This window comes from Mustela erminea, chromosome 3 (assembly GCF_009829155.1).
Source record: "Mustela erminea isolate mMusErm1 chromosome 3, mMusErm1.Pri, whole genome shotgun sequence".
Taxonomy (NCBI): Eukaryota; Metazoa; Chordata; class Mammalia; order Carnivora; family Mustelidae; genus Mustela; species Mustela erminea.
Window position 1 is genome coordinate 160,640,794 of NC_045616.1, and position 27,238 is coordinate 160,668,031.

A 27,238-nucleotide genomic window follows, 5' to 3' on the forward strand; every position below is an offset into this window, starting at 1 on the left:
CTGTGACGCCAGCAGGCACGGTGTCTCCACGTTCAGGCTCAGCTTCCCGTCTGTGAGTCGGGATGAGGATTCTGTCCCCTGAGGGCGGGGCCGTGTGCTCGCAGAGGCGGTGCAGGTTTGCTGAGTGGCATCAGCAGCTGGGCGTCTGCAGGCCTGGGGGGTTCGGGTGAGTGGGACATTCCATGATGCCCTGTGAGGGCTGCTTTAATCCAGCCTGAGGGGAGTGGTGTGATTTTTGATGACTCACAGTGATGTGCCTCAGCTATGGTGCCCACATGTTTGGCCAAGCACTAGACTCGATGTTGCCATGAAGATGTGTACTGTATGTGATCAACACTTTTAAGGGCCAAATCAGTAGACGTTGAATAAAGCAGATGATCCTTCATAATGTGGGTGGGCCTCGCCCTATCATTTGAAGACCTTGAGCATGAAGACTGGGGTTTCCCTGAGAAGGAGGCATTTGGCCTCAAGACTGCAACACAGAAACCCTGCCTCTTTCCAGATTTCTGCCCTGCAGAATTTGGATTTTCCAGCCCCCCCAATCATGTGAGCCAAATCCCTAAAATAAAGCTCCCTTTTCTCTCTATGGAACGCTTGTTCCTTCTGTTTCTGTAGAGAACCCTGTCTATTAAAGCAAGAATCACAGGGTCAGGGGTCACCCAAAATTAACTGTGGCCCTGCCCAGGGAGGCTGTCCCACTCAGGTTCCAGTGGAAGTTGCAAAACCCCAGGTCCCTGGGCTGGGTGGCCCCAGCGTCCTGCCCACCCCCACACTGGCCACCACCATCCCTGGTCACCAGTTGTCTTCTCTGTTGCCTCCTCATTTAGGGGCATTCGTCTGCAGACCAGTTTCCACACTTTCTCCTGGATTTCAGGGCCCCAGCTCTGTCCCCGGATGGGTCCCCAGCTCCATACCAGCCCCCGGATCTCAGGAGCAAAATTTGTGAGGAATCGGGGCCGGTCAGAAGCAAGCGGTACAATATAAAATTTATTATAAAACTTCAGCAAATATAAATATCCAGGTGCCCATGCGGAATGGAGCCACAGGGTAGGAGGAGAACGCAGAGCAGCCCCAACACTGCGCAGGGGCGGGGGCCGGGGCCCGTGTGCGGCTTCGTCCGGAGATGCTGGCCTTCTTTCTGAAGGGCTCTCACAAAACAATCAAAATTCACAGAAAAAAAAATTCAAAACAGCACAATGCACGGAAAGGAAACGTGGGATTCTGAGGGTCCCCACGTCTGCGGATGTCCGCCCGGGCAGGACAGCCAGCCCCTCATCGAGACAGCTGGGGTACGGCGTAGCTGGTCGCTGTCTGCCTCTGGCATAACCTGTAATTCTGTCATTTCAGGGAAAAGCATAAGGAACGGGTTGGAATAGAAAGGCTCGCTTGTCAATCACAGAGAAGGATAAGACGTAGGATATAAAGTTCTCTCCTCCAGCGCGTGAGTCCGAAAGGGAACCAAGCACCACAGCAGGATTTCGTGTTTCCTGTCTCCGAGGCAAAGTCTCCAATTGGGACACGGAGTCCGGAGCACCCGCACCACCCCCTCGCCCCCTGCCACAGGGCAGTCTCCCCTTCCAGGGGCACCGGCTCTTGTCCCAGCAGAGAGAAGCTGGGCTGCTGGCGCAGGACGGGGGCCCTGGGGAGGCTGGACTGGAGCTGTCCCAGCCCGCGGCTTCTCCAGAGGGAGGCTGGTTAGCTCAGAGCCGGGGCAGCGGCCTCGAGGTTGGGGGGAGGCCGGCATACTGAGCGGCAGATCTTCTGGACGCATGCTGCCTTTCCTTCTTTCTCCAAAGCAGCACAGTGTTTAGCGGTTAGCAAGCTTGGCTCCTTCTGTGCTTCTGACTTGATTCAGCTGAAGCACAGTGAGGAGACCCTGGGTCTGCGGCTGGGCCTCCCCCTCCCCCAGGCTTCCCCTGCACACGTGCGTGCGTGCGTGCCCAGGCGTGCCCTCAGACCCAGGATGTGCACACATGCGCACACACACACCCACACACGCACGTGCACACCCCCACACTCTGTCCCATCCGAAGGCCAGATGCAGCCTTCTTTCCCCAGCCTGCTTCCCCCCGGCCGCGCTCCAATGTCCAGCGCGCGGCTGATGCAGGCTGAAGGTCCGGCACCGCCACCGAGGCCGGGCCTCACAGGTTGGAGCCGGAGCACGTCTTGCAGCAGTGCCCCCCATAAAACTGGTGGCTGCACATCCCGTGCCGGGGCACCAGCGAGCACCAGGGGAAGTGGTCTCTGCAAACGCCATCTGAAAAGCAGCAAGTGCCGTGTTAGCCAGGGTCCTGGGGTGGGGGCCAACTTAGGGGCTGTGGAGAGCAGCCTGTCAGGGAAGGTGGGGCCCAGTGCGAGGGGCCGTTCCCACAAGTCCCTCCTTGGAAGGTCCCTCAGGACTGACATGTCCTTCCTGCTGTGTGGCATCTGCCCACTGAGCGACTCCGGGGACAACGGCCCGGCCACCTGCTGCGGAACTTCAGTTCGTTCCCTGAAAGAGCAAGATCCCAGTGCCAGGGCTCTCTAACCCCGGGCACCCCACGTCCTCCAGCCCACTAAGGAACTCTCCGGGCATGTTACAGTCCCACCCCGAGATGCCAAGGCCAAGCCAAGGAGGTCCAGGCACTCACCTTTCTTCTCTGCAATGGGGCAGAAGTGGGTGTTACAGGCCATAGAGGCAGTGGGCTTCTGGTGCACGAAGCAGCCCAGGGCCGGCCGGCCCCCTGCCAGGCACTGCACGGCCCTGGTCTGCACGCCGCCCCCACAGCTGGCTGTGCACTGCGAGAAACAGAGGCACAGCGGTCATCCGGGGCTGCTGGGTCCAGGGCGCCCTCTCTTCCAAACCTCCCCTCCGCCCAGACTCTACAGTGATTGTTGGGAAGGTGACCAGACTCTGATTCATCCCAGCTGTGGACAGAGGGGGCCAGTACTGGAGATGTAACATGCTCCTGCGTGGTCCATGTCTGATGAACACAAGGGAACTAGAGCATGTCTGCAGGTAGCAGGATCATTCCCCGGACCTACCCAGGCTCTGGGTCTGGCACTAGAAACAATGCCCTTTGTGGAAGGCCGTCACCCAGGCACACTTTCTGGGGCTCTTGCCGAGGAAAACCTCAACAAGCCAACTTCCACAGAGGCACGATAAAATGACGTTCCTTCTAGACCCCAAGTCCCAGACTCCAGCTGCTGCCTGGAAGTGATAACACCAGCAGTGTGGGCTGGCATCCTCCCGCGGCCACACTCGGGAGCACATGGACCCTGGCACTCGAAGACAACACGGCACAGAGGAGCCAGGGCATGGAGGAGCCACACGGCGAGGTTGTCATCCTCCAGCTGCTGGGCTCACAGCCTCCAGATTCTGTGCACGGGTCCATATGAGCTCGACGGAGGGCAAGACACCGGGGGACGGGTGACCAGAGAGACAGACGGACCCAAACCAGCAAGCACTGAATCTGTCCAGAGAGCAACCTGATATCTAGACTGAACTATGGAAATTGTGCTCCAATAAGGCTCCTCATTCAAAAATGTCAAGACTGTAGGCAACTAAGGAACACTTGCAAGAAGAGGGGGTCAGATCCCATTGCGGACATCTGGGCCGTGGTGGGGACGCTGAATCCAGTGAAACCAAGGGCAGATCTGTGCAGGACAGATCTGTGCAGAACAGGCAGCTGCACGGCACAGGCTACTTGCCAAAATGTACGAGACAGCACGGCAGAACCCCATTCAAATAAGGGCACTCAGCAAGCTCCGGGGCTGAAGTCAGCTACAAGTGGGCAGCCAGCTGCCCTCCTGCTTCTTCCCAGGACCCCCTGCGAGCAGAGCCTTGAGAAGCAGTTTTCCAAACTCCCCAGGGAAGGGGCTCTAGCAGAGCAGTTAAACATCTTTTGAGTCGGAGTCCAGGAAAGTCACAAGCTGAAGACATTGTTCTTTCTCCTCTCCTCTTTCGGTAGAGGATTGCTGAGCCCCCAGAGGCGAAGATGCAGGGCTCCAGCTCATAAGCATGTGGGTCTGGAACATTTCCAGGAGGCTTACCCCTTTTCTTCAAAACCAACTTTAGTTGCAGTCATCAGTAACTCAGGTTCAATATATGACTGTAGCAATCAGAAAAAAAAAAAAAAAAAAAAGGTGTGGGCAGATTTGTGTCTGGCTCTGGAATTAGGAGGCTCATCCACAATGGATCCAGACGTTCCCACTGCCTACTGCATCCGTCTGAACATTTGGCAGCAGCACAGTCTGGCTCTGCACTCTGCCCCCGAGCCCCTCCCAGCTGCAGCCCAGCCGAGACCTTGAGGAATGCCGGTTGCAGTGGCCTAGGGCTCACGGCTTTGCATGGGTCACATGTGCATCTCTATGTGTCCACAACCTCTCTGCTGATGGTAGAGTTCCTGTAATCGGCAGCAGTGGGGGCAGAATTCCAGCCTTGCCAACGATGTGCTCAGTTGAAAAACCAGAGATCTAGCCATCATTTTGCATGACTTAAAATCATGAAGAAGTGATTTGATTCTTTTTGTCACGGATTTATTTATTCAGAACAAGAATCACACACCTCCAACGCACCAGGCACCAATCCAGATGCTGGATACCGAGTGCTGGACACAAGAGAGTCGCCCATCCCTGGGATCTACCATCCTTCCTCAAACCGTGATCCTTCCCACTGTGTGCAGAGACTCCAGGACTTGGATCTGGAAGTCAAAGCTGATGGTGCCTTCCCTAACTCGATGGGGTTTAGCGTGAGCATTTCAGGCTTCCTGCAGATGGCAGGATGCAGGCAGCCAATGAGCTGCCGAGACAGGGACCTGCCCTGGTCCACAGACCAACACTGTTGTGGTGACAACAGCCACGGCCGTCTGACCAGACCCCGCGGCTGCCGACGTGCAGGCTGGCCACCGGCTGGACCCGCCCCACAGCGGGAGCTTCAGCAGACTGGGCAGGACCTGAGAACCTGCATTTCTACACATGGTGCTTTAGCCACAGGCCGAGCCACACTCCCAGAACCGCGGCTCTAGTTGACCAGAGCTGTATCAGCAAATGCCCCTTCCTTTCCTCTTTTTGTTTTCAGAGCCAGCTCGGCCACATCTGAGTCTGACGAGAGTGTGCACGGAGCCAGTGTGCCATCAGGGGAGCTGGACGTCTCGTAAAGGGGCTGGGACCTCCTGTGTGTGGCCCGGGCGGTCACTGGCAGCTGGCAGCTGTGTGGACTGCTCCCACCCCCGAGCCCCAGCCCACCGGGCTTACTTCTGCCCGCCTCCCGGTGTCCCTGCTGCAGACGTGGGAGGACCCGCTACCCCGACTCTAGGGCGGCCTCTTCTTGCCTTCAGCCCTGGTAGGGCCATCACTGGAGTCCGCAGCACGCGTGCACGTGTTTCTTCAGGGTCTGTGTCTCCTGCTGATGCCAGACTCCCCAGGGGCAAGGACCTGGCCTGCGGGTGGGCAATTCTGGGTCTGTCCACTGGTGGGGGGGGTGCCGTGAGGCAGGCCCTGTGCAGGTGGGTGCAGAACGTGAGACGGGAGCGTCCCCCCTGGACTGTTCCCTCCCCGGCCACCATCCGCTTCCACGTCCTCGGAGCCTTGTTTTGCCTTCGTCCTTCAACTCCTCGTGCCGGCCTCCCCCATCCAGGGCCTGCGGCCATGCAGAGCTGAACCAGGGCTCTTCGAGGGGGGTCAGCTGTGGTCCAGGGGGAGGGCCACCCACCCCAAGGTCGGCAAATGGGGTCTTCTTGCCATTCCAGAGTTAAACAACCTTGTCGAATGTGACGGCACCTCCTGGGAGACCTCCGTGCTGACCGCGCTCAGAGAGGGCCCCTGTGGGGATGTCAGCCTCAGACTTCCCAGGGCTGTGAACAGAGACCTGCTAAGTGCACATTCTTCCGAACACTGAAATCCTGAAAACCCTTCTCCCCTCTGGATTCCTTCTGTTTCAGGAATGGTCCTGTGTTCTCTGGGACGTCCTACACCAGAGATGCTACATGTGGCCTGAAGAGACGAACTGGGACCTGGTTATCACTTAGTCGTTATCAGACACCCAAACAGGTGCATTTTTAAAGTAAGTCTGAGTCTGCCTCTGGGTTTGCTTGAAATCACAGGGATGCCTCTGTGTGTCACTGGCCCTGACAGCAAAAAGTAAGAAGCCCTGACATGCCTCGGCCCTGTAGCTCCTGGCTGACGCTCTGGTTGGCTTTATTCAAAGGGAAACTCCCCCACTCCACAGTCACAGGGCCCACGAGTACCAAGGACTTCTTCTAGGGCGGGCTCAGCTCCCACACTCAGAAGCAGCTGGTAAGAACATCCACTCTCATTCCTGAGAGTCAGAGGTCTCACAGCTTCCTTCTCCACTGTGATGACCTCTGTCCCCTCCTGGGAGACCCACGAATGCTTCTCCCTTCATTTGTCCCCTTCCTGGGCCCTGGGAGGTGCTGTCTGTCGCTGCTGCCCACCAGAGCGCTCCCCACTGTCCTGGAGACCAAGGTCTCCTTAGGTCAGGGTGAGCATGTACAGCCCTCAAGGCCTCATCATTACCACCCCTGCTCTAAATAAACATCAGCACTGCTGGGAGTTTAGTTTGGCTTCCTAACAAAAACTCTCCAACTCAGGTGGCAAGTGCTGTGACCTTATCCGGCAATGACAAGAGAGGATTCTTGTCTCCTTGAGTGCCACCCCTAACTGCAAGATGAGCACGGCACATCAGCAGCAAATTCGCAGAGGTGGACGGGCACCTGACAGAATGGTGCAGGGAGCCTGTGCATTCTGTGTCTGCTTGTGCGTCCATGTCCGTGTGTGTGTGTGCCTGTGTGGGCGCGTGCCCATGTGTGTGCTCGCCTATTGTTTGTGTATATGTGTATGTCTGTGTACGTGAATGTTTGATACAAGCTCGGTACGACTGTGGGCATAGCTGCCGTATCGATCATCAGTGACACAGCTCCTTGCCCCTCAGAGCCCCTGGATTTCCAGGTCAATGGTGCACGATCCTGGGGAAGACCCCCAAGAACAAGCCAGGGCCCCCGCACTTCTGCAGTGAAGACACACTCCCATCTCCGTCATGTAGAATCAGACGGTCCAACAGGTGTTCTTATGTAAGCCATTCCCAGAACAAATTAGCATGTGAACCACCTAACGCGAAGCCCTGGAGACCGACATGATTTAAATCAAACCTACCCGGCAACCCACAGGAAACGTGATGAGAAGCACAGCCGTCTAAATCATAGAAACCCTAAAGATCCCATGATGGGAGCCGCCATCTTCCGACTGTGACAGGAATAAACCTGTCTGGGGGCAGAGCTCAGCCGGTCACTGGCCATCCATCACGGCCTGACAATGTCCCGCAGCTCGGGCGCACAGAGTCTCGGGTACCAGCGCTTAGAGCACCCATGAGCCCTCGAGTTATTACCCCCAAACCAATGAGTCACACTGGATGAAAACTTCAGGCAGCTTATGATAAAAATGATTTCTGAGAGAAACACACATTGAATATTTCAGACCAGAGAAAACTACGCAGGATGTATTTTAGGTTCGGGGTTAAATGAAACGATGATAAATCTCCGTTTTTCTGAATTTCCCCAAGGTCTCAGATGAAGCCCAGCGGGCTGACCACCAGTCCAGCCGGGGGCCGGGAGGTGCCTCGGCCTCGGGAGTCCCCGTGTAACGGTCTCGGGAGACCCCTTATGCACCTCCGACCGACGCTTCCCGAGCAGCAGGGAACGTGACGCGACCTCCTCACTCGTCTCTTGCTTCATCTCATAGCAAAGACTTGAGCGCACAAGAAAACTAAAGGGGTTTCCCACTTGGGGAAACGCAGTCATTGATACAATTTGCTTAAAATAGAAAATGCCTGAGAAGGCTACAGCTCATGGGCCCCCTGCTCCGATCATTAACGCGAACAATTTCTTTTTCTTCTTGTGTTGTGTGAGCCACATGAGTAGATCATTAGTTTTGATGTCCTGTTCCATGAGTCATTGTCTGTGTGGAACACCCAGTGCTCACTACAACACACGACTTCCTTAATACCCGTTTCTCATTTAAACGGTTTCGGGAGATGGGCTCCTGTGTTTCTAATGCGTGTGTTCCGTCAGGTTGGACGAGCCAGGCCCCAGGATGAGGACCGCCAGGAGCCCAAAGCAGGGATATGGGGCGAGGTGGGAAATGGTTAACCAAGCTAACGGAATTCTTCCTTCTAGTGGAAGGTGGTGTGGACAGAGCAGAGGCTGGGGGCACAGAAGAGCGAGCCTGGGCAGGCCTGGGCAGTCTGGGATGCTCTAGCCCCTCCCCATGAGCACAGCCTCAGGGGTGTTGGGGCAGAACGCGGAGCCACCAGCTTGTTCCAGATCCTGTACTTCCTCCCTGTTCACACGTATCTCTGGGGATGTCTTCCCAGCTTTTACAGAAAACAAGACACATTTTCCCACACTTAACTGGGAACACGGCACACGGGCCCTGCACACCAGCCTTGGAGAGCTGTACCCACACCCAGGAACACGGGCCCTGCACCCACTCCAGAGAGAAGGGTTGGGACCTGGCTCGGTGGGTTTGGGGGTACACCCCTGCAGAAAGTTCCCCACCTAAACCAGCAGCCAGCTCCCAGGGCAGGAGGCTCTGCCCACCACTGTGCGGGAACTGAGGGCCACCCTACCTGAGACCAGGGTGCGGCAAACCAGCTGGCTCGAGGGGGGCCGGCAGCGGCCTGCAGGGAGTGCCGGGGGCAGGGAAGCAGGGCGCAGGCCCGTTCCAGCTCCACGCCGGGCCGCGGCAGGTGCAGGCACTTCTTGGAGGCCAGCTCTCGGTATTTCCCAGAGACGTGCTTTTCAGCACACCTTAAGAATCTTTTCTGTGTTCCTCTTTCACACGTACCCGAGCACTACAAATGAAAACAAAAGATGTAAGTGAAAAATACGTCTTTGCTGGTGGCTGTGTCTTTTACATCACCCACGAGTCAACGTCCGCTTGAATGCTAACGGAAGTGCAAAAATTCAATGAGACTTACTTGGCCTTTGCATTTTCAAAAGGCATTACGTATCCATCTTTTAAAAAAGCAGTATCTTAAGGTGCAGCTTTGGCGGCCTTAGGAGGGGCAGAGCAAACAAAACCCAGAAAAAGTGTAGTTCTGAAACGTGACAGAGAAGTTAAAATGCTGTGCTGCTGCTCCTGCTGGAAAGTGCAAAAATCTAATACACGAGCAGGAGACCAGACCCCGGGGCACCCCCGGAGCTGCACCACCCAGCTGTGGCAAGATGCTGATCCCCAGAGCAGGGGCAGGTGGAGGACACCCAGGGCTCCCAGTCCTTCCCCGGAGCACCGAGCCAAGGCGGCAGGCATGCTTGGGGCACAAATCCATTCCTTCCCCGCTGGGGAGTGCTCGGAGCTGGGGCTGTGGCTCACGTGGCCCCTGGGTAAACCACGGACAGTGAGCTGGGCCGTGGAGGCCCCCAGAGCACACAGGAGGGCAACGTGCCCTGCGGCACTGCGAGGCCAGGCCCCGAGGGTCTCGGGAGAGAGGTCCCGGCTTCAGGCACTGCTGCCTCGAGCTCGTGGCGTGGGCGACGCTGAGCCCCGTGTGTGAGTCCCTCTGGCTCGGTGTCTGCAGGTTCCGCACACGGGGGACCCCAGGGCGACATCTGTCCCGGTTCCAGCCTCACGTCCTGGTGGGCGGCTTCCAGGTGCTTGCAGCATCTCCGGCCCCACGGAGGAGAGGGCGCGGGAGGCTCCCCTCTGTGGGTGCCGGGAGGAGCTCTGGCCTGCGCTCGCGCGTGAGATACTCAGGGTGACCCCTTCCACCGGGAGGCCACCCGCAGATGGCACAGCGTGGCGGCTTCCTCCCTAGGGGCTCGGACCCCTGTCAGCATGACGGCTGTCCCCCCCTCGTCCTGGCCTCAGCACTGAGTGAGCGCGGGCCTTGTGGATGCTGCTGGGTGACGTGCTTGAAGGACGCGGCTGGAAAGCCCCGAGCACGCCCAGCAGAGCGCCGTGAGGGGCCGAAGCCCAGAAGAGTGGCCTGAGCTCGGGAACCAGACTCGGAGGAAGAAGGCGTGGAGGGAGAGAGGGAAGCAGGGAGCCCCGGGGGGGGGGAGGCGGCCCCCAGGCGAGAACTCAGCAAGGTTCCGTCGGGATACGCGTACCCGGGACCTGGAGCACTAGGGGACTAGGACCGGGAGCGCCCGCCTGCGACCAGGCCCGGGAGCACGCACCTGCGACCAGGCAGACACAAGCCACTGCAGCTTCTTGTGCTTGTGGCAGCGCTTGAGCAGACAGTCCTCGTGAGTCCTGGGCTTGGGCTCCGCGCCGCAGGCGGCGTCCGGCAGCAGCAGTGCCCTGGCGGAAGGGCTGGTGCTTTTACAGGCCACGGACCTCTTCCGCCATCCCTTCCCGCAGGTTCGAGAGCACTGCCCAGGAAGAAAGGGGCAGAAACCCGCAAGGAGTCCGTCAGACCAAACCAGGGGTGGGGGGTCCCCCCGCAGGCCCTGCAAGTGTCCGAGAACCCAGCTCTGCCACCCGCCCGAGGGGGCCCCGCCGTACCCCCACGCGACCCTGTCCCACTTACCTCTGCCCAGGGCCCGGTGCTCCAGGCGGGCGGGCAGCTCTGAGAGTGGCAGGTCTGTCGGCTGGAGGGCATGGGCTGCGGACACAGGCTGGCCGCCACCCGCTCCGACACGGAGTTGGCCCGTCGTGTGCACTGGACGGGCCGGCTCTGCGTGCCCCCACCGCATGTCCGGCTGCAGGAGCTCCAGTTCCCCACCGACCAACTGGGAGGAGACAAAGACAGCTCAGTGAGGGGCGCCACGTCTCCCGCAGACACAGCAGGCTCACCTCACCAACAGCCCCCGGCACGGGGTCATTTCCAGTCGCTCTCCAAGCCTGCCGGGCCCCGCGGCTCCTCACCTCCGTGATGAACTGCCCTGTGCTCCTTCCTCCCTCCCCTGCTCTGTCACCTGCACTTGGAAATGACTCCCCTCCACACAGTGACCTGTTCTTCCCTCTGGCCTGTTTCTAGGTGGGAACGTTTACACGTGTGCAAAAGGAAGGCCCCGTGTGTCCCCAACCCTGCAGCACGTGAAGCAAATTGCAGACATGGACGTGTTCCAGCGCACATCTCCGGAAGATGAGGCTTCTCTGGTTTTTAAAACAACCGTAATACCATCGTGATATCTAAAAAAAATAAACCTTAATGTCCTATTGCTTGTATGCTTATTGTTCTATTCATAGATTTCTTATTATATCACTTCATACCATACTCTCCAGTATCGTATTATTCACGGCTACCACAGTGTTCAGTGCTTCGTCCCCAGCTGGGTTGTGAACGTCCTGCCCGGAGCTCCTCTGCTGGTTGGGAGCCCGGAATCCACAGAATCCGCTCTTCATGACCCTTAGCGGGTCTTTTTTCTCTTTGCTCTATAGGTTTTTTCTTTATCTTTCTATTCCATTAATTGGTTCCAGAAATGACACGGCGCACCGTGCTGAGTCTCCACAGCCCTTTCTGATGGTCACAGGAGCTGCCCAGGTACATCTCTGTGGTTTTGCTTCGCGTGTTCCTCTGTCCTCCGCACGTCCTATAACTTGGCAGCTGGCTCCAGGGGCTGGGTCACAGTTAGGTTCTATTATTTACATATATATTTCTTGTAGGATGACCTCGGCTGTGATAACTTCCAGCTGGAGGCCCATAACGTCTGGTTGTCCGTCTTTGAATTTATTAGAAGCTATAGAGGATATTCTCTCTCAAAGTGACCTTTTCTTTTTTCTTTTCTGAGTGTGAGAGTATTTTTCGTTGACACGCATGTCAGCCTCTGATGGGGAGGGACGGACCCAGCTCAGCCAGAGGCACCACCGTTGGGTGTCAGACAAGCCTGAGATGGTCTACAAAGCACCCGCTGGATGTGTACAAACCCATCGCAGGAGGCCCTAAGGTGCACACTCTCGGGTGTGAGGTCCTGAGAGGCAGGAGGGCAGAGTTGAAATGTGGCCCAGGCACGGGGGATCCTGTGGTGAGAAGACCTTGGGCTCCTCCTAGTCTCCAAGAGGATGTGACAATTCTCACTCTTACTTGTCTTCCCATTCAGACCGTTCAAGCGACAACTGGAGATTCTGCAGGTAACGTTGGGCCGCGGGGCTCCACCGAGCTGGTTGTGGAAGATCTGCTGCAGGTAATGTTGGGCCGCAGGGCTCCACCGAGCTGGTTGTGGAAGATCTGCTGTGACCGCCAAGGAGCAGCACGGTCTTCATGTCATAGGCGGCGCGACGAGCCCATCCTGCAGTGAGGGGCACAGAGGGCCTGCCGCGCTTCCCTGGTGCACATTCCCAGCCCGTGCCATGGGTCGTGATGAGGGCCATCCTGGGACAGCAGCGCCCCGGAAACACCTGTGGGCCTGTCCCGGCTGGACCCACAAGGGGCTTCTGTCTGCCTAGCAGCCATCCCTGAGTTAATCCAACAGTGATTTTCTCCCAAATCTTGGGGGTAAAACAGGGGGTCTGGGAAGGTACGCTGCTTTGTCCTTTGGCTCTGTGACCCTCCCTCCCATGTGCCTGCTGCCCGTGAAAGTCACACTCTCGTCAATAGCAGCCAGGAAGGCCTGGTGGGGGTTTCACCCGACGCCGCTGAGAAGCAGCCCGTGCCAACGAGAGGTCGTGAGGACCGAAGCAGGGGAGCCGACTTGTGCAGAGAGGGCCCCGAGCGGAAGGCGGAGAAGGCCCAGAGGACTGCTGGGTTGCGCCTCTCCTCGCTTCTGCCGGGGTCTCTCGGAGCACGTGTGTGCGCTGTTTAAACAGAAGTGAGGGCGGGCAGTATATGCAACTCCTGAATTCGGGGTTTTACAATTTGGGTGTGGGGCCTGCTTAAAATAGAAAAACCCAACAAAACTTAATACATCTGAGAAACTATTAGAGCCAAGACGAGCCCAAGAAGACACAAGCAGGTGTGAGTGTCTTAGGTTCCTGAAACGGAGAAAGAACATTATGTAAAAACTAAGAAAACCGGAATGACCTGTGAACGTTAGTTAATAATGTATCAATACTGGTTTATTAATTCTAACAAATTCCACCATGTTCATGTAAGATGCTAATAATGAGTCAGTTCAGTGTGTGCGGCGGGGAGGGCCTTGGGACTAGGTAACATGGGACTGTCTGCTCAGTTTTTCTAGAAACTGGAAACTCTTCTAAAAAATTAAGTCTATTAATTATTTTATGAGTTAATTGTATTTCCATATTCAAGTAATAAAGAGGAGGTAAAAAAAAATCAGTATCTAAAACACGCATTTTTCTTACACAGCGAAGCCTTCGTAAAGATATTTCTGAGTTGGTGTGGACTGAGGTACGGGTCGGAGTCCCTGTGACGAAGGCAGAGCCGGGAGCGCCCGGGGACTGAGTTTTGGGAATGCAGACAGGCGGGAAGGAGAGCTCCACGCCACGGGAGGCCCCCGGGCATGAGGACGCTGCCCGAGTCTGGGTACGCCGTGCCTGCCACAGGTCTGACCAGAGCACCCACACTTTCCCTCACACTCTCAAAGGGGCTGGGACTCAAGCCGCTGCAGAGCCGATACCTGGCCTCTCGTGAAATCTGTGACCAGCACGGTGATGAGGGCAGGGCGGGGCTGGCGGCGACCAAGGGGCCGTCCCCGCACTGTGTCCCCGTGCTATGTCCCCGTGCTGTGTCCCCGCCTGGCGCAGGGAGCTGGCTTAGGCTCCACATTTCTCCTGACGCTGGTCCGGGGAGCGCTCGGCCTGCTGCACACCGAGGTTCCTCCTGGACGCAAACGACTGTGCCTCTAAGAAAACTATAAAACGGTAACGCCAAGTGTTAGCCATCTAAAAAGGAACTGCCGGCTCTGTAGGGACTGATCCAGATCAGCTGTGGAAACGGTTTCGCTCTTCAGAGTCGAGGAGGTCAGTGATCTCTCGTTCACCGTCAGCCACGGGCGTGACGCACCCTCGTCGGCCCGGTCCGTCCCAGCCTCGTGGCTGCGACGGTTCCTCCTCGGAGGCCTCGGGTGGCTCTTCCATTGTCTCCCCGTTTCCCACGTTTGCTCTCCCAACCCCGCAGCCTTATACATTCTAATTGGTGTGTCCACACTGGCGTTGCAAAGACATCTTGGCTGCTCTCGGGCGTTTCACACGAGCTCGTGAGTCTTGTCTCCACCATCTTGAGCTGTTCCGACTGGGTCCGTCCATTCTCTGCCTTTCTCTTAGCTGCACGTCATTAGGAAATCCTCCCCAGCAAACATCATCCACACGGCGTCTGGAAGTGCCAACTCTGTTTCGTTTCACAGGCAGAACTCTGGGAAGCGTCTTGATTTCAGCTCAGGAAAGAGTCAAACTCCCGGCGGCCTTGGGCTGGTGTCTGACGGTTCCCGGAGCAGAAGCCAGACGTGCCTGCTCGTGTTCCGGCGGCGGCACTCGCCCCGCTGGGCTCTGTGTCCCCGCAGTCCGCCAGCTCGAAGGAAGCAGGTGGCTGCTCTATCACCCGCGTCGGCCAGGCTTCCTGGGCAGGACCTGGAGGACTTGTACGTTCCCGTCGAGGGCTCCCTGTCCCGACACTCCCTGTCCCGGCACTGCAGAAGGGAGTGGGGGTACTTAATGGCTGTCTCTCGCAGCCCAGGCAGGGCTTCCTGCAAATCCCAAGTTCAGCCGTCAGGGCCTCCTGTTGTCACCAGTCATCAGCTGACATGACTTTCGCTTCTCCATTAGGAAAATAATTGTAACATTTTGGTTTTGATTATTGAAGGTTTCCTCTGAAAAGGCAAATCCCCAGCAAGGGTATTTGAAGCAGCACCCGGGCAGCCCTGGGTCACCGCTGCCGCTCTGACGCCACGGCCACTGTGGCAGGGACCAGGGCTGCTGCCGAATTAAGGCTGAGTCCCAGCCAGGGCCGCCCAGGGGCTCTTGTGCGCTGGGAGACCAGAAGTCTCGCAGACAGCGTGTGACTGCTGGCTTCATTTTAGAACTTAGTTCTTGTTTCTTTTTTCTGTTTACTCTCTGAAATTTCAAGACCCAGCACTCTGCCATTCCATTTTCAGGGAGAACTCTTGACCTTCTAGGTAGTAGTCTGTCAGAAAGGGGAACACGCGGAGCAGTGGCTGGCAGCACCTGCCGGACGGCCGAGGTAAATGTGAGGTGCCCACGGCCGGATTTAGCTGCAGGTAGATGGGGCGTGAGCACGGGACACTGTGAAGAGGAGCATAAGCAATTCAGCTGTGACCACGGGGCGGCCAACCTGCTCTGGCCGGCTCGGCTCCTGGCAGTGCACCTGCCACGTTCCAGCAGGCCACTCTGAGTCCAGCCAGCCACTCTGACCTTCCCACAGCTCCGCCATGATCTCTGCCACCATAAGCATGTGCACCCCCAAGCTCAGGCTTCAGGGCTCAGGGGTGAGGTGGCTTCTGCTGTGGTCTGACAGGATGGGGACTGTGTGACTAGGGGGCAGAGATGGGCGTGTCTTCATGTGCAGGGAGTTCAAGGCCCACCCCACTTTTCTCCTAAAATGACACGTTTCAAAGACAACAATGTGCATCTGACGATACACAGATGTTGGCTTGAAAAATCTGCCTTTTTTCATAGGAAAAACATCAGCCTCAAGTTAAAGAGCACAGGTAGGCTGGACGCCAAAGGCACAAAAGTGGAGATCAGGAAGAACTGCCGTTCCGAGCCCAGCCTGCAGGACGCCATGGGCCCCGAGTGCACCTGCCCCGTCTGCTGCTCTGGGGATTTGTGACAGTCTGTGCCAAGGCATTTCAACAGAATGCAAAGGTGCCTGCTACTTTCTGACAGGATCAGAACCAGGCCTCCAGCTCTGCAGGATCTGATGATCCCGGTGTCGCTGTAGCCAGAGTCGCCGCTTGTGTTCTGCTCACACTCCAGCGTCCAGAGCGACGCGCTCGTCCCCACTACATCCAGGCTGGAGGACTGAGTCCATCAGAAATGGCGGCAGCAGGCCTGACACGCGTCACTGCTCTGCTACCGTCACGGTCCCTGTGCGGCAGGTCCTGGACGCAGTCTTCCAGTGGCAGCGCTCACTGCCACTCCTCCTTCTGGTTTCCACGGCAGACGGGGAAGAAGAGGCTGAGCACTGGAGCTGGGGAGGACCCAGCAGCCGCAGGTCTGGGGAACCTGAGCCCCAAGGAGCAAGGGCAGCCGCCGATGCATCTGCAAAGGCCACAGGGAGGCATGGGGGGCCCTGGGATACTCTCTGCTCAGAGCAAGAGCATCTTTTCCATCTCAGATTTCTTCCTGGGGCGCCTCCTGCCTGCCCTCCTCCATGCCAGCTGCCTCGATGACAAGCACTTCGGCACGGAGAGGGGCGTTGGGGTGGCTGGTGACTCCGGACAGAGGTGCGTTGGGGCGGCTGGTGACTCCGGACAGAGGTGCGTTGGGTGGCTGGTGACTCTGGACAGCAGACAAACCAGCAGTCTACAGCAGACTGCACACTCACAGAACAGGGGGTCCGCCCTCCACTTGACTGGGTCCAACATCCCGAATCCTCCTGCCTGGAGTGTGAGCGAAGGGGCTGACAGGACCTTGGACAGTGGCCCAGCCTACGCTAAGACACAGGGTCCCAAACCTCAGCCGGCTGGTGAGGTTCTCCAACACCTCTGTGTTCCCGGTCTCTCCTCTGTTCCACAGGAACCACAAATCAGGGGTGGGAGCCAGGAATGTGGATTTTTACCAAGCCCTTCCTTTCCTAACCTGGTGGCCTGGGTGACCAGCGGGGTGAGAAACACGACTCTAAGAAATGCAACCCCCGGCTCTTCTTCAGGACAGTTCAGGGCACTGGCTCCAGAGTTCAACACTGCCCCCCTCCCTGCATTCCTGAGGACTCATGTCGCTACTGCACTATGAAGAGATTTAGGATGCGCCCACAGAACCCGGGGCTGAAGAGACTGGTGAATGGATTCTTTGCAGGTACTTTCATTCCCTAACACTGATGAGATAGAAGAGCTGCCCAGGTTCCCCTGGGGACCAGTGCCCTGGCTCAGTGGAGGGCTCCTGCTTTGTCAGATGGGGCCGTGCAGCAGGCTCCAGCCCCAGACCCACGGCTGGGCTGCTGCGGGTACAGTGTCATGCCAGCTTAGGCTCCTTCCCCAAGGAAGACCATCCTAGAGCCAATATTTGAGGAGCTGGGATGAACGGCTTCCGACCTTGAGACGAAGAGCTCTGAGAAGTAAAGGAACAGAGCCCAGTCCCGCTCCCTGCCAGGCTCCCAGACACCCACCCGGAGGGGTGCGGACCCGTCCCTGTCCTAGCACAGCTCTGTGAGGCACGGTCTTGCAAACTCACATTTTGCTTGGACAAGGCAGGCTGTGATCATGGATCTATTCCTTAACTGGGTACCCCAGCTGGTTCTCTGCTGGGCAGGGCCAATGTCACCTCCTACATCACATGCCTCGGATCTGCCGCCGAGAGGATAAAGCGGCTGGATACTCCAGGGTGAGTCTCTGTCCCGGAGGCTCTGTTTATCGGTTCTACTCCTCTCCGGACACCAGCCATGCTGTCTGCACAGGCTCCTCGCCGCCTCCCAGCCGCTGCCAACCTCAGGAAATTTCCCTCTTCTACCTGCTCTGAATGGACCCGTCAGACTCAGCAGGCCTTTCTGTTCTCTTGGCAGCAGAACCCGGGCCCTGCCCACACCGTACTGCGTGCCAGCCGAGTGTCTGCCCTGAGTTGTCAGCGTCCTTCTGCTACCGTCCGGTGCCATAGGAGTGCATGTGGGACCAGCCGTGTTGGCACACGCAGTCTGCTGCTGTCGGCGGAACTTGTTATTGGAATTAAGAAATACCATTAAATTTGGTGTAGCTCGATGAAACGTGAATGCGGAAGCTGAGAAGCTTATTTCTAAGAAAACTGAGTAGAACGTCTGGAATGACTCAGTAGAGACCAGTCATTTAAACAGAGCTTAGCCAAGCCTGAGGACAAAGCGAAATATGGAGAGAATAAAAAAATATAAAATGATTCTGCACTCGGATGAGGGGGGCACGTTTCACTCTTCTCTTCAAAACAAACCCAAACTGGACAGTGTCAGTAACAGGCACGTGATTGCAAATAATCAACTTGGACCTTCCCTAGGCAGTCCTCCTCCTAGGGATCCTTTGGCCATAACTAAAAGAATCTGAAGGTGCATGCATGTTTTCATAGCTTAAGTGCAAATAAAGGTTCAGTGTGTGTGTGTGTGTGTGTGTGTGTGTATTTTTAAGTGATTTTTCCCTGGCTCTACTCTTTTCAGCAGTGGGACAGATAAAAGCTCCTCTTCTGTCTGGTGAGAGCCCCTGAATCCTGCCTAGGGAGCTCCTCGCCCACACAAACCCCTGCTCACAGAGCATCTCCTGGTGACAAGAGATAGGAACCTGGAGCCAGCCGTGCGACCTCGGCCCTTGCCGTCCTGTGTGCCCGTTTCAGGCAGGGGAACCTTCTGGCTTCCTCCCTCCGGCTCCTCCCCTGTCTCACCGGATCCGCTTCTGATTGCCCAGCAAAGCTGCTGCCTCTGGTCCATGTGGCTGAATCCGGGTTTGTGCTGGTTCATTTTATGTGCCGCTTGGCTGGGCCACGCAGCCCAGATATTTGGTCACACACTATTCTAGATGACTCTGTGAGGATGTGTTTTAGACGATGTTAACACTGAAGTCAGTAGACTTTTAATCAGTAGCAGATTGTCCTCCACAGTGTGGGTGGGCCTCGCCCGGTCAGTTAAAGACACGCACGTTTATCTCGTTATGTTACCTGTAAGTGATTCTCGGACGTGAGTGGAAGTGGCGTGATAGAGGGATCGTGATACTGAAAGTTCGCCATTTTGGGACATTCACGATTATGAGAATTATTGAGATAGTTCAGAATTACTTTCTAAAATCAGGGGTGGGTGAGGGATGAAGGAATATGGAAAAAATGTCCCCAAGGAAAGGTAATGGTAACTGGATAATTTATTCATCATCTAAAGAAAGGCAAGTGGACGCGACCTCAGTTACATAAACTAAACTAGAGATGGCCCTGGACAGGTCCTCGTCTGAGCTGAGAACAGAACAGAAGTTAAGACCTCCGAGGGAAGAGTGTGGCCATCAGGAGCCACAGCGTGGAGGCTGATAAGGGACGAGAAGCTGTTGCGAGCCCCTTCCCCAAACCCTGTCTTCCAGAAAGAGAGGGAGGTGGATCCCCGCAGAAGTCCTGAGAGTCACCACCAACACCCGCTGAGTCATGGGAGAAGGAGGACCGTGGGGCCCCGTAAGCTGCTCTTGGAAAACCCCAAAGGGGGCTGGTTTGTGTCCCACCTTTTTCAGAGAATGCGCGCGTGAGGCCACCCACCACGCTTAGACGTGTAGGCCGCTGGCGAGGACGTTATACAATTTAGGTAAAAGCCAGATGTATTGATATAAGCTTGCCTGTTTATTGACCTTAAATCTCATTTACTTCTTTCTTTAGAGAAACTCTCTTATCCTGAAGGTGTGCCCCTTTCCTAACTGAGGGAGGAGAATAAAACATGTCATCCAGATTGCTGAGAAGACAGATGTACGAATACATCCGCCATCCAAATCCCCCTACGAGACGCCTACATACTGACGGGAGGGGCTCTGTGGGCCGTGGCCAGGTTCGGGGCGGCATTTTCTATCAGGATGCTGATTTGGCTGGGAAGACGTTATCTAGCCCAGCAGCTGGCAAACAACAGGCCAGAGGGCCAGATGGCGAATGTTCTCGGCTTGTGGGCCACAGGGTTTCCATTGTCACAATTCAAGCAAGCCACAGCAGGGAGACAGCAGCTGGACAACTGGGAAGCACATGGGTGCTCCCCCCCGACCTCACTGACGGTCATCAGACAGCCGGCGGCACTGGGCCGGCGGGCCAGAGTTTGCAGAACCCAGGCTTAAATTCAATTACAAATACCATGATTGAACCTGTGTGTACACCCAGGAAGCAGCGGGCATTTTTATGGTAGCCAGGATGCTCTTAGAAGGCGGATGCCCTGAGTGTGGCCAGAGCAGATGACGGGCACACACGACCCTCTTGTGGGAGACAGATGTTGGCCATAACACAGCACTTCCCAAAGCAACACACCCTGCACGTTCACTCTCGAAGCTCTAGCCAAATACTGGGGAATCTGTACGAGACCGAGGCCTGCTCAGACCGAAGCGGGCGGCTGCACCCAGCAAACAGGAGGAACCCGCAAGCTGGGAGTCTGACGAGTCAAAGCCAGGCTGCAGCCCTGAGCTGCTGAGAGCTACGGATTCCTGTGGGCCAGGACCAGAAGCAGCGAGTGCAGCTCCCCGGCCCGGCTCTCACCGTCCTGCCTGCTCTGGGCCCCGCGCTATCCTCGGTGTTTACGCTGGTCCATCCATTCACACACACACACGCATTAATGTCGCCGGCGAAATTCTCGTCTTACAGATGAGGAAATCGAGGCCCAGGGACAGAGAGAGGCTTTGTGGCAGCCCCTACGGCTCTGGATGGTCAAGGTCATGCAGCTGGCGTGCAGGTGGCATGCAGCAGGGCCAGGGGTAACAGCCTGTGAGCCTGCATTCTTACGCACGCTGCTGCGTGCTGCTCCCAGAACAGAACTGGAGATTCTGATGGGAGGCCATTCTCCAAAGTGACCTGGCCCTAAGAGGTCCCAGGAACCATGCAGGCAGTTACGCATTTGCTGGCCATGACCTATTTCAGTTGCAAATGGTGGGACATGTGTCTATTTCGTCATCACAGATGCGAGCTTGCTCCCCTAGCTTTGTCACAAGCCCAGAAAACCTAGAGTCAGACAATGAACCCAAAGAAAATCCCTATTCTTTCTTCTCATGGCTGAGTGTGCACACAGGGCAGTATTTGGAAAAGTCCTTAATGATTCGTATTGAATCGGTGTCCACATACTTAAGGCTGAGCTCTTTCCAAACAGTTTTTCCTTCCGTGTCGCAATGTCAGGTTTCCTATAACACCTGAAAGATCTCTCCCTGCCTCTCAAGAGAACCTTTTCGGTAGTCTCTGGGAAAACCTGTGTATCGCACATAAACTTAACTATTCATCAACTGGCCTGGGTTCATTGTTCTTTCTTTTAAACATGAATGACCTTCCCAGAGGAGAAGGTTTAATTCATACGTTGAGGTGCAAAGTGGGACGTAAATCACGGAAGAGTCACCAGTTGCTGCATTCCGACTCCCTTTTTTTGGATTCTTGTTTTCTGGGGAAGGAGCATTGTTTCTCCCTTCTGTTACAGAAGGTGAACTCTCTCCACTGTGGCTTCTTCCTTTCATGAGAAGGATTTAAACTGATGGCCTCATTCCTCCGACGGTTTCAGGGTTTTCAGGTATTTCTGCTTCAGGGTTTCTTAGATGCTGACTCCTAGATAAATACTCCGGAATGATCTTCTCCAGACTCATGAGTCAATTTTCTAAGAATGCTTTCCAGGTGGCCTCGTCCAGAGTCTGGGCCTGGATGGCAGCCACCCAGCCCACAAGGTCTGGGCTGGGGGCCTCGATCAGCGAGGGCTGGCAACACAGGGTTCTGTATGGAGTTGCCGGAGACCGTCACCCGGGGGCTTTAAGAGAGAAAGCGAAGATGCAGATGGAAGCCATGTTTGACAGAGGTGGAGCCGGCAAGCAAACCGATGCCTGGGATGCGATCTGTATCCTGCACAGAGCCTCTGGCACGGTCTTTGCTGTCAGTTAGTGGAGATAATAAGAACACTGAGGTCACACGGTGACATCAGGTCCATGAGCTGTCCTCATGGGTCTCCGAGGGCTTAGCCCATGAAATTGAAATAAAACCAGTCATCTCATTTCCTGGCTTCTTGTAGTTTAATTTATGAAAGCAGTGATGACAGCTGTATGGTGGGGAATAGGAGGTCTAAACCTGCAGAGAGGGGTCGAGGCAAGCGTTCAAAAGTGGAGAGAAATGATGGCCAACAAATTCCGCAGCTTCCACAAAATGACGGCAAGATGGGATTTTTTGCAATGATTGCTAGGAGTCCCTACATTTTATCTGCTAAACTGTCAAACGGCTCCCACACAGAGGTCCAGGGGTGAAGGCAGCACAGGCTGCGGACGAGTTTCCTGGCCAGAGATGCCACAGGCAGGTGCCCACCAGAAACACAGGGTCAACACTGGACGGATGAACAAGCTCAGATCAATCTCATTTTCTGCAGGGAAGATTTCTCAGTGTGGCACCTTAAGATTAATAGGATCCAGGAAATGAAAGCACAGAGTATGGAGAATAATACTCACGTAGACTCGTGTCTCCCACCCCTGGGAAGCCCCTTCTCCAGTTGCATTCATCTTCCTCAAAACCCGTGCAGATCGGTCTCCTTTTCTTACCAAGTCTTAGGAACCCACTGATGGTGTTTTATCCCCATCAGGGAGGTCTTATATGTTACCAAATACCGCAAGCTTGTTACACATTAAAAAAATAATAATAATTAAATAATATCGGTACCTGTTAGGATAGTTAGTTAATTAAATAATTATTTGGTCAAACACTGTTATGTCTTTGGAGTCAACATCCTGGTGTAAAGCTGCAGATACTACTCAGAAAGCTTATCAGATGATTCGTGTTGTAAATGTCATATTGATCTCCTGCTCTTGGAAACACTGGAAGGTGAGCAGGGATGTGCACACCACAATCTCATTCATGACATTTACTGTATTATAATTGATAAAACTTATTAGCCTACATCACAGAAGATCCTAGCGATCTGACGGTACTTACATCATGCACAGGGACATGAGAAAATGCTGTACTGTGTGTCTGAATGCACTCACAAAAGTTCAGGACTTTTACAATGAGTCAGGATAGAGGGAAGCCCCTATTTAAAGAGCATATTTTCTAGCTCGGCTCTTTTAGGTGACTCAGATTGGAACAGCGGCCAACCAGTATAGCATTTCTGATCATTCATCCTGAATACCATATGCGGAGCAGAGAAACGCTGTCTGGGTAGTTCGGACAGCCCTGTGATGTCTTTCCTTAACTGCCCGTGTGATGTAAAGTCTATACACATACAAGCAGCCATGAGAGAACTGCATTAGCATTCAGGCACATGGGAGAGAAATCTGTGGGAAATTCAACTCTGTGAACTAAATAAAACGGTCTCCAATGGAAGAACCAGTGAAGGCACCTGAAAATACGGAAAAAAGGCTTCATGTGTGGCTCCTCACATAGCATGAAATGACATTGGATGGTTTTCAAAATCTTACTGTCCTAGAGAAACCATTATGTGTCCCAAGCCCCAAAAACCTATAGTCAGACAACGAATCTGATGCCCAAATCCCTCTAGTCTGTGTAGTTTCAGTGCTAAGGACAGCTAAGCATCACTGAGATGTGTCATCTGTATTACTGCATTAAATCTCACAGGAAATCGGCATGGGAGGTACAGTGATTATGCCCATTTCAGAGATGGGAAGCTGGAGGGCTGGACACTGAGGAACACACTCATGGATCTGCAGGAGCATGGGATACAGCCAGGATTTCAGTGCAGGTAGCCTGGTCCTAGCATCTGCGCTCTGGCCCCTGTGAGGCCCACCACTCCGAGGCTACCTGGTGGCATGTCACAGATGTGGGTCACAATGGGTCACAGTGGCCCTAGGACTGTGTGGGGAATTGCCAACACTTTTTTTTTTTCTAAAGATTTGTTTGTTTATTTATTTGACAGAGATCCCAAGTAGGCAGTGAGAGAGGGGGGATCAGGCTCCCTGCCAAACAGAGAGCCCGATGTGGGGTTCAATCCCAGGACCCTGGGATCATGACCTGAGCTGAAGGCTGAGCCACCCAGGCGCCCCAGGAATTGCCAGTTCTGGAGGAACACTCCACAGGCACCAGCCTCTGCAGTTGTCCCCACTGTCTGGGGGACAATTCATGCTGTGGTGGATCAACTGAGCAGATTCTGAGTTAATGTCTTTGGTCACCACAGATGGGCCACATAATTATTTGATGGGTGTGGACCACTCTTCAGTAGCTTGATAAAGAAAGCACTTATTTCTGACACTCTTTTTTTTTTTTTTAATTTAAAAATCACGGCGGGCATTTTGGGAAAGGAGGTGCAAATGATGCTGCATGGAGACTCCTTTACCAAAACCAAATACATGGTTGAGAAGCTGTGACCTGTCAAAAGAACCCAAACAAAAAGACGAATCACGTTATAAGCTATCTACACTTGTTCCAGAAGGCACTTGGGGGAAAAATGGACTACAGGAACAAGGCCAGGACGATGGAGACCAGCTTCACTCTGGGTGATAAAAGACTCATCTGGAAATGCCCTGCTTCCAGCTGAGCTGGGGAGAAGGGAATCTTAGTGGAGCCAGTCAAGATCATAGAGGAACCCATCCAACAAGATGTACATGGGAAAAAGATAGCACTCAAAGAAAAGATTAAGAAGATACAAATATTGTGAAAGAAGACTCACTGTATCGAATAGAATTCTGCGAAATAGCGTAACTGTGTCAGGAAACTTAGGAGAGAAAGAATTGTATGAAGGAAGACCTCAAGGAAAAGCTGGGACAACAGGATGACATTACAGGGAGCAAGAGGAGAAGCACCAGGAAGATGCTCCAAGGTCAACAAGGGGTAAGGCGATCTGTGGTTTAAGGATCCTTCTGGAAAAGTCTCCTGGAGATATACTCCTGCTGGCCAGGAAAACATTTAAACTACTCACCTGAAGAATGAGAAAGTTATGAGAAAGCCACTGTTTCCACTTAAGTAGGCCAGTAAGATTGTAACCCAGAATGAACACGTCCTCTTTATTGAAGGAATAGACTCCATGGTATGAAAATCATAATAAAATTAAAGCGAAGTCAAAGCTAGACAATTTAACAAAGATTGGGGCCTGAGCCAAAGTCTGATGAGTAGAAAACAAAAGAAGTAGAAATATACCAATGGCCTTACCTTGTCCAACAATATTCTTACAGTTCTAGTTTGCTTTGTGACATTGATAAAAAAGGAGCAGGAGGAGGGGGAGGGGGAGGGGAATGGGCAGGGGGCGGAGGAGGAGGGAGTGGCTAAAGCATATCAATTTAAGTCGCACAGGTAACTATACTAGGATTTGAAAAAGGTTGTGTGTTTCCTAAAAAACCGGAGAGGCAAACTAGAGAGGACCATTAATCCAAAGTCAGCAAACAGTAGGGAGCTATTTAAAAACCACAAATAGGAAGCCACCACAGATGGAAGAACTGGTATAAGACATATGTACTGAGAGATCCCTCACCAACCCACAAATCACTCTCTGGAAATGCGCACGGATTATAAAGGCAAACTACCAAATTAAGGCAGTCGCACACTCCAACGCAGGGACTGACGGGGTCATGGCAGGAACGCTGCCCGGAGCCATCAATCACTCATCTCAGGTGTCGAATGACAGGTGCTTTCCTTCTCTTCACCCTTTTAATGCCCCAAGAGCTCACTTGCCCGAATCACGGGCACATGTCCCAGTTCAATGTGTTCCAGTGACTTGGGGGCTGACACTAAGGCCGTTACACACACACTCAGAGCCTTCAGAGCACATTCAGTGGTGTCTGTGCTGCCTCTCGGCTCCCGAGAGTTTCCATCTTTGACCTGTAAAGCTCGTGGACCTGCGTGTGTAGAAAGGTCTGAGGTCCAGATCAACGGACTAGTCCCCGAGGACTCTGCAGCTCTGTATCCTGGGGTGCGTGGGGTGGGGATAGGGAACAGGACTCCACCTGTGCTCTGCTCAGAACCTCACACACTCTCAAAAACAGATTCATTAATGTTGTTTCTTTTTTCTCCTTAAGATTTGTAATTTTAGAGAGAGAGAGAGACAGAGACAGAGACAGAGACAGAGGCACAGTGAGGAGGGGCATAGAGAGAAGGAGAGACTCGAGCAGATCTCACGCTCAGTGCAGAGCCCAACTCCGGGTTCACTCTCACGACCCTCAGCCGAAATCAAGAGTTGGACCCTCACCCAGCTGAGCCACCCAGGTGCCCCCATTAATGCCTTTTCTTAAAACCTTTCCAAGTCTGTTGTAAAACTGTTATTTCAGGAAGAAAAGGGATTCACCAAAATTCAGTAACTGAGAAAATACAAACTAGTGAAATTTCATAATTTGATGAATCAGAATGGAAGGGGCAATTTCTACCAGATGGAGAGCTGAAAATGTGGACACCTTCCAATAAGATCGGGAAAAAGGACTGAGGCATTTTACTTTTATTCTAGAAGCATATGCTTTTGCAGTTAAACTGGGGTAGGTAGACAAGAGGTATAGACATTAGAAAATGAAGCCAAAATTATCATTATTGGTTTATGATATTAAAAATATAAGATTACTGATTGAAAAAAATGGAAAATACAAAACTTAGTGTCTGGCAACAAAATTGGTGTGACTTTATAAAATCATAACTTAAGTATAATGGAATAAAGATTTTATTCATAGCAGTAATAAAAATATGGGATATTCAGGAAAATATAAATGTTCAGTCACTTAAGTAAATAAATGTATGACCTTTCCCCAAAGAACCTAATGACCAAAATTGAGTAACAAAGAAAAAAAAATTGGTTCTCAGTAGGTGACTTCCATTATGTTAAAGATTTTAATTTTGTCTAAATTACTCTACTAACGCAATGGAACCCTAATCAAAATTTCAGAAGGATTCTTTTTTTTTCTTAAATTTTTAAACTTGGCAACCTAAATATAAAGCTCATATGGAACAAAATATATTCAAGAAGACCCAGAAAAATTCTAAAAAAAAAAAACGAAAAAACAAACCCCACATGGTTCATTAAATGTTAGTCATCAAACAGTGAGATTCTGAAATAGAAAAGTAAACTGGAAAGGGAGGTTACGGCCGGGGAAGCAATTCCATATATGGACTAACTGGAAAGGAGCTGGCCTTCCAAATCCGTGCACAGGAGACGAGTTTTTCACTAAGTGGCGTTGGGGTCGATCGCTGGGCTGTGGAAGAAAAGCTGTGGGACGTGGACTTCGTTCTTTCTGCCAAAACACATCCCATTTTCATCAAGGTCAAATATTTGATGTAACCAAAATGTCTGAAGGGAATAGGAGTAAATATTTTATAATACTAGTGTATAGAAAACCTTCAAGTTACATTATATCAACAAGAAGCTATGGAAAGTAAATAAATCTCCATTGCATAGTAATCTAAGAATTATGTAATAATAACAAAAATGTGCCTAAGAAGGCACTCAGCAAATTTCCATAGGGTTATCCCGAGAGCCAGGATGATGTGCTGAGTGACCAAACAGTGTTCCCCCCACATCCTCGGAGGGCAGAAGGACACGACTGCACAGAGGGACACAGGACCAGCTGGGACTGCCCTGAGCACACCGGGATGTCCCATG

The 27,238-nt window shown here is 53.7% G+C and overlaps 1 protein-coding gene across 1 annotated transcript in view; it reads right to left on the minus strand.

The window, feature by feature from the left end:
• Positions 1-978: 978 nt before the first annotated feature.
• ADAMTS16 (ADAM metallopeptidase with thrombospondin type 1 motif 16) overlaps positions 979-27,238 on the minus strand; it is a 145,487-nt gene continuing 119,227 nt past the window's right edge. Inside the window, exons 17-21 of the mRNA XM_032337819.1 lie at positions 10,529-10,730; positions 10,176-10,370; positions 8,624-8,848; positions 2,631-2,778; positions 979-2,257 (exon numbers count right to left, since the gene is read on the minus strand). Of these exons, the coding sequence (XP_032193710.1) occupies positions 2,142-2,257; positions 2,631-2,778; positions 8,624-8,848; positions 10,176-10,370; positions 10,529-10,730 (886 nt within the window). The 3' untranslated portion in view covers positions 979-2,141. The remainder of the gene's footprint in view (positions 2,258-2,630; positions 2,779-8,623; positions 8,849-10,175; positions 10,371-10,528; positions 10,731-27,238) is intronic.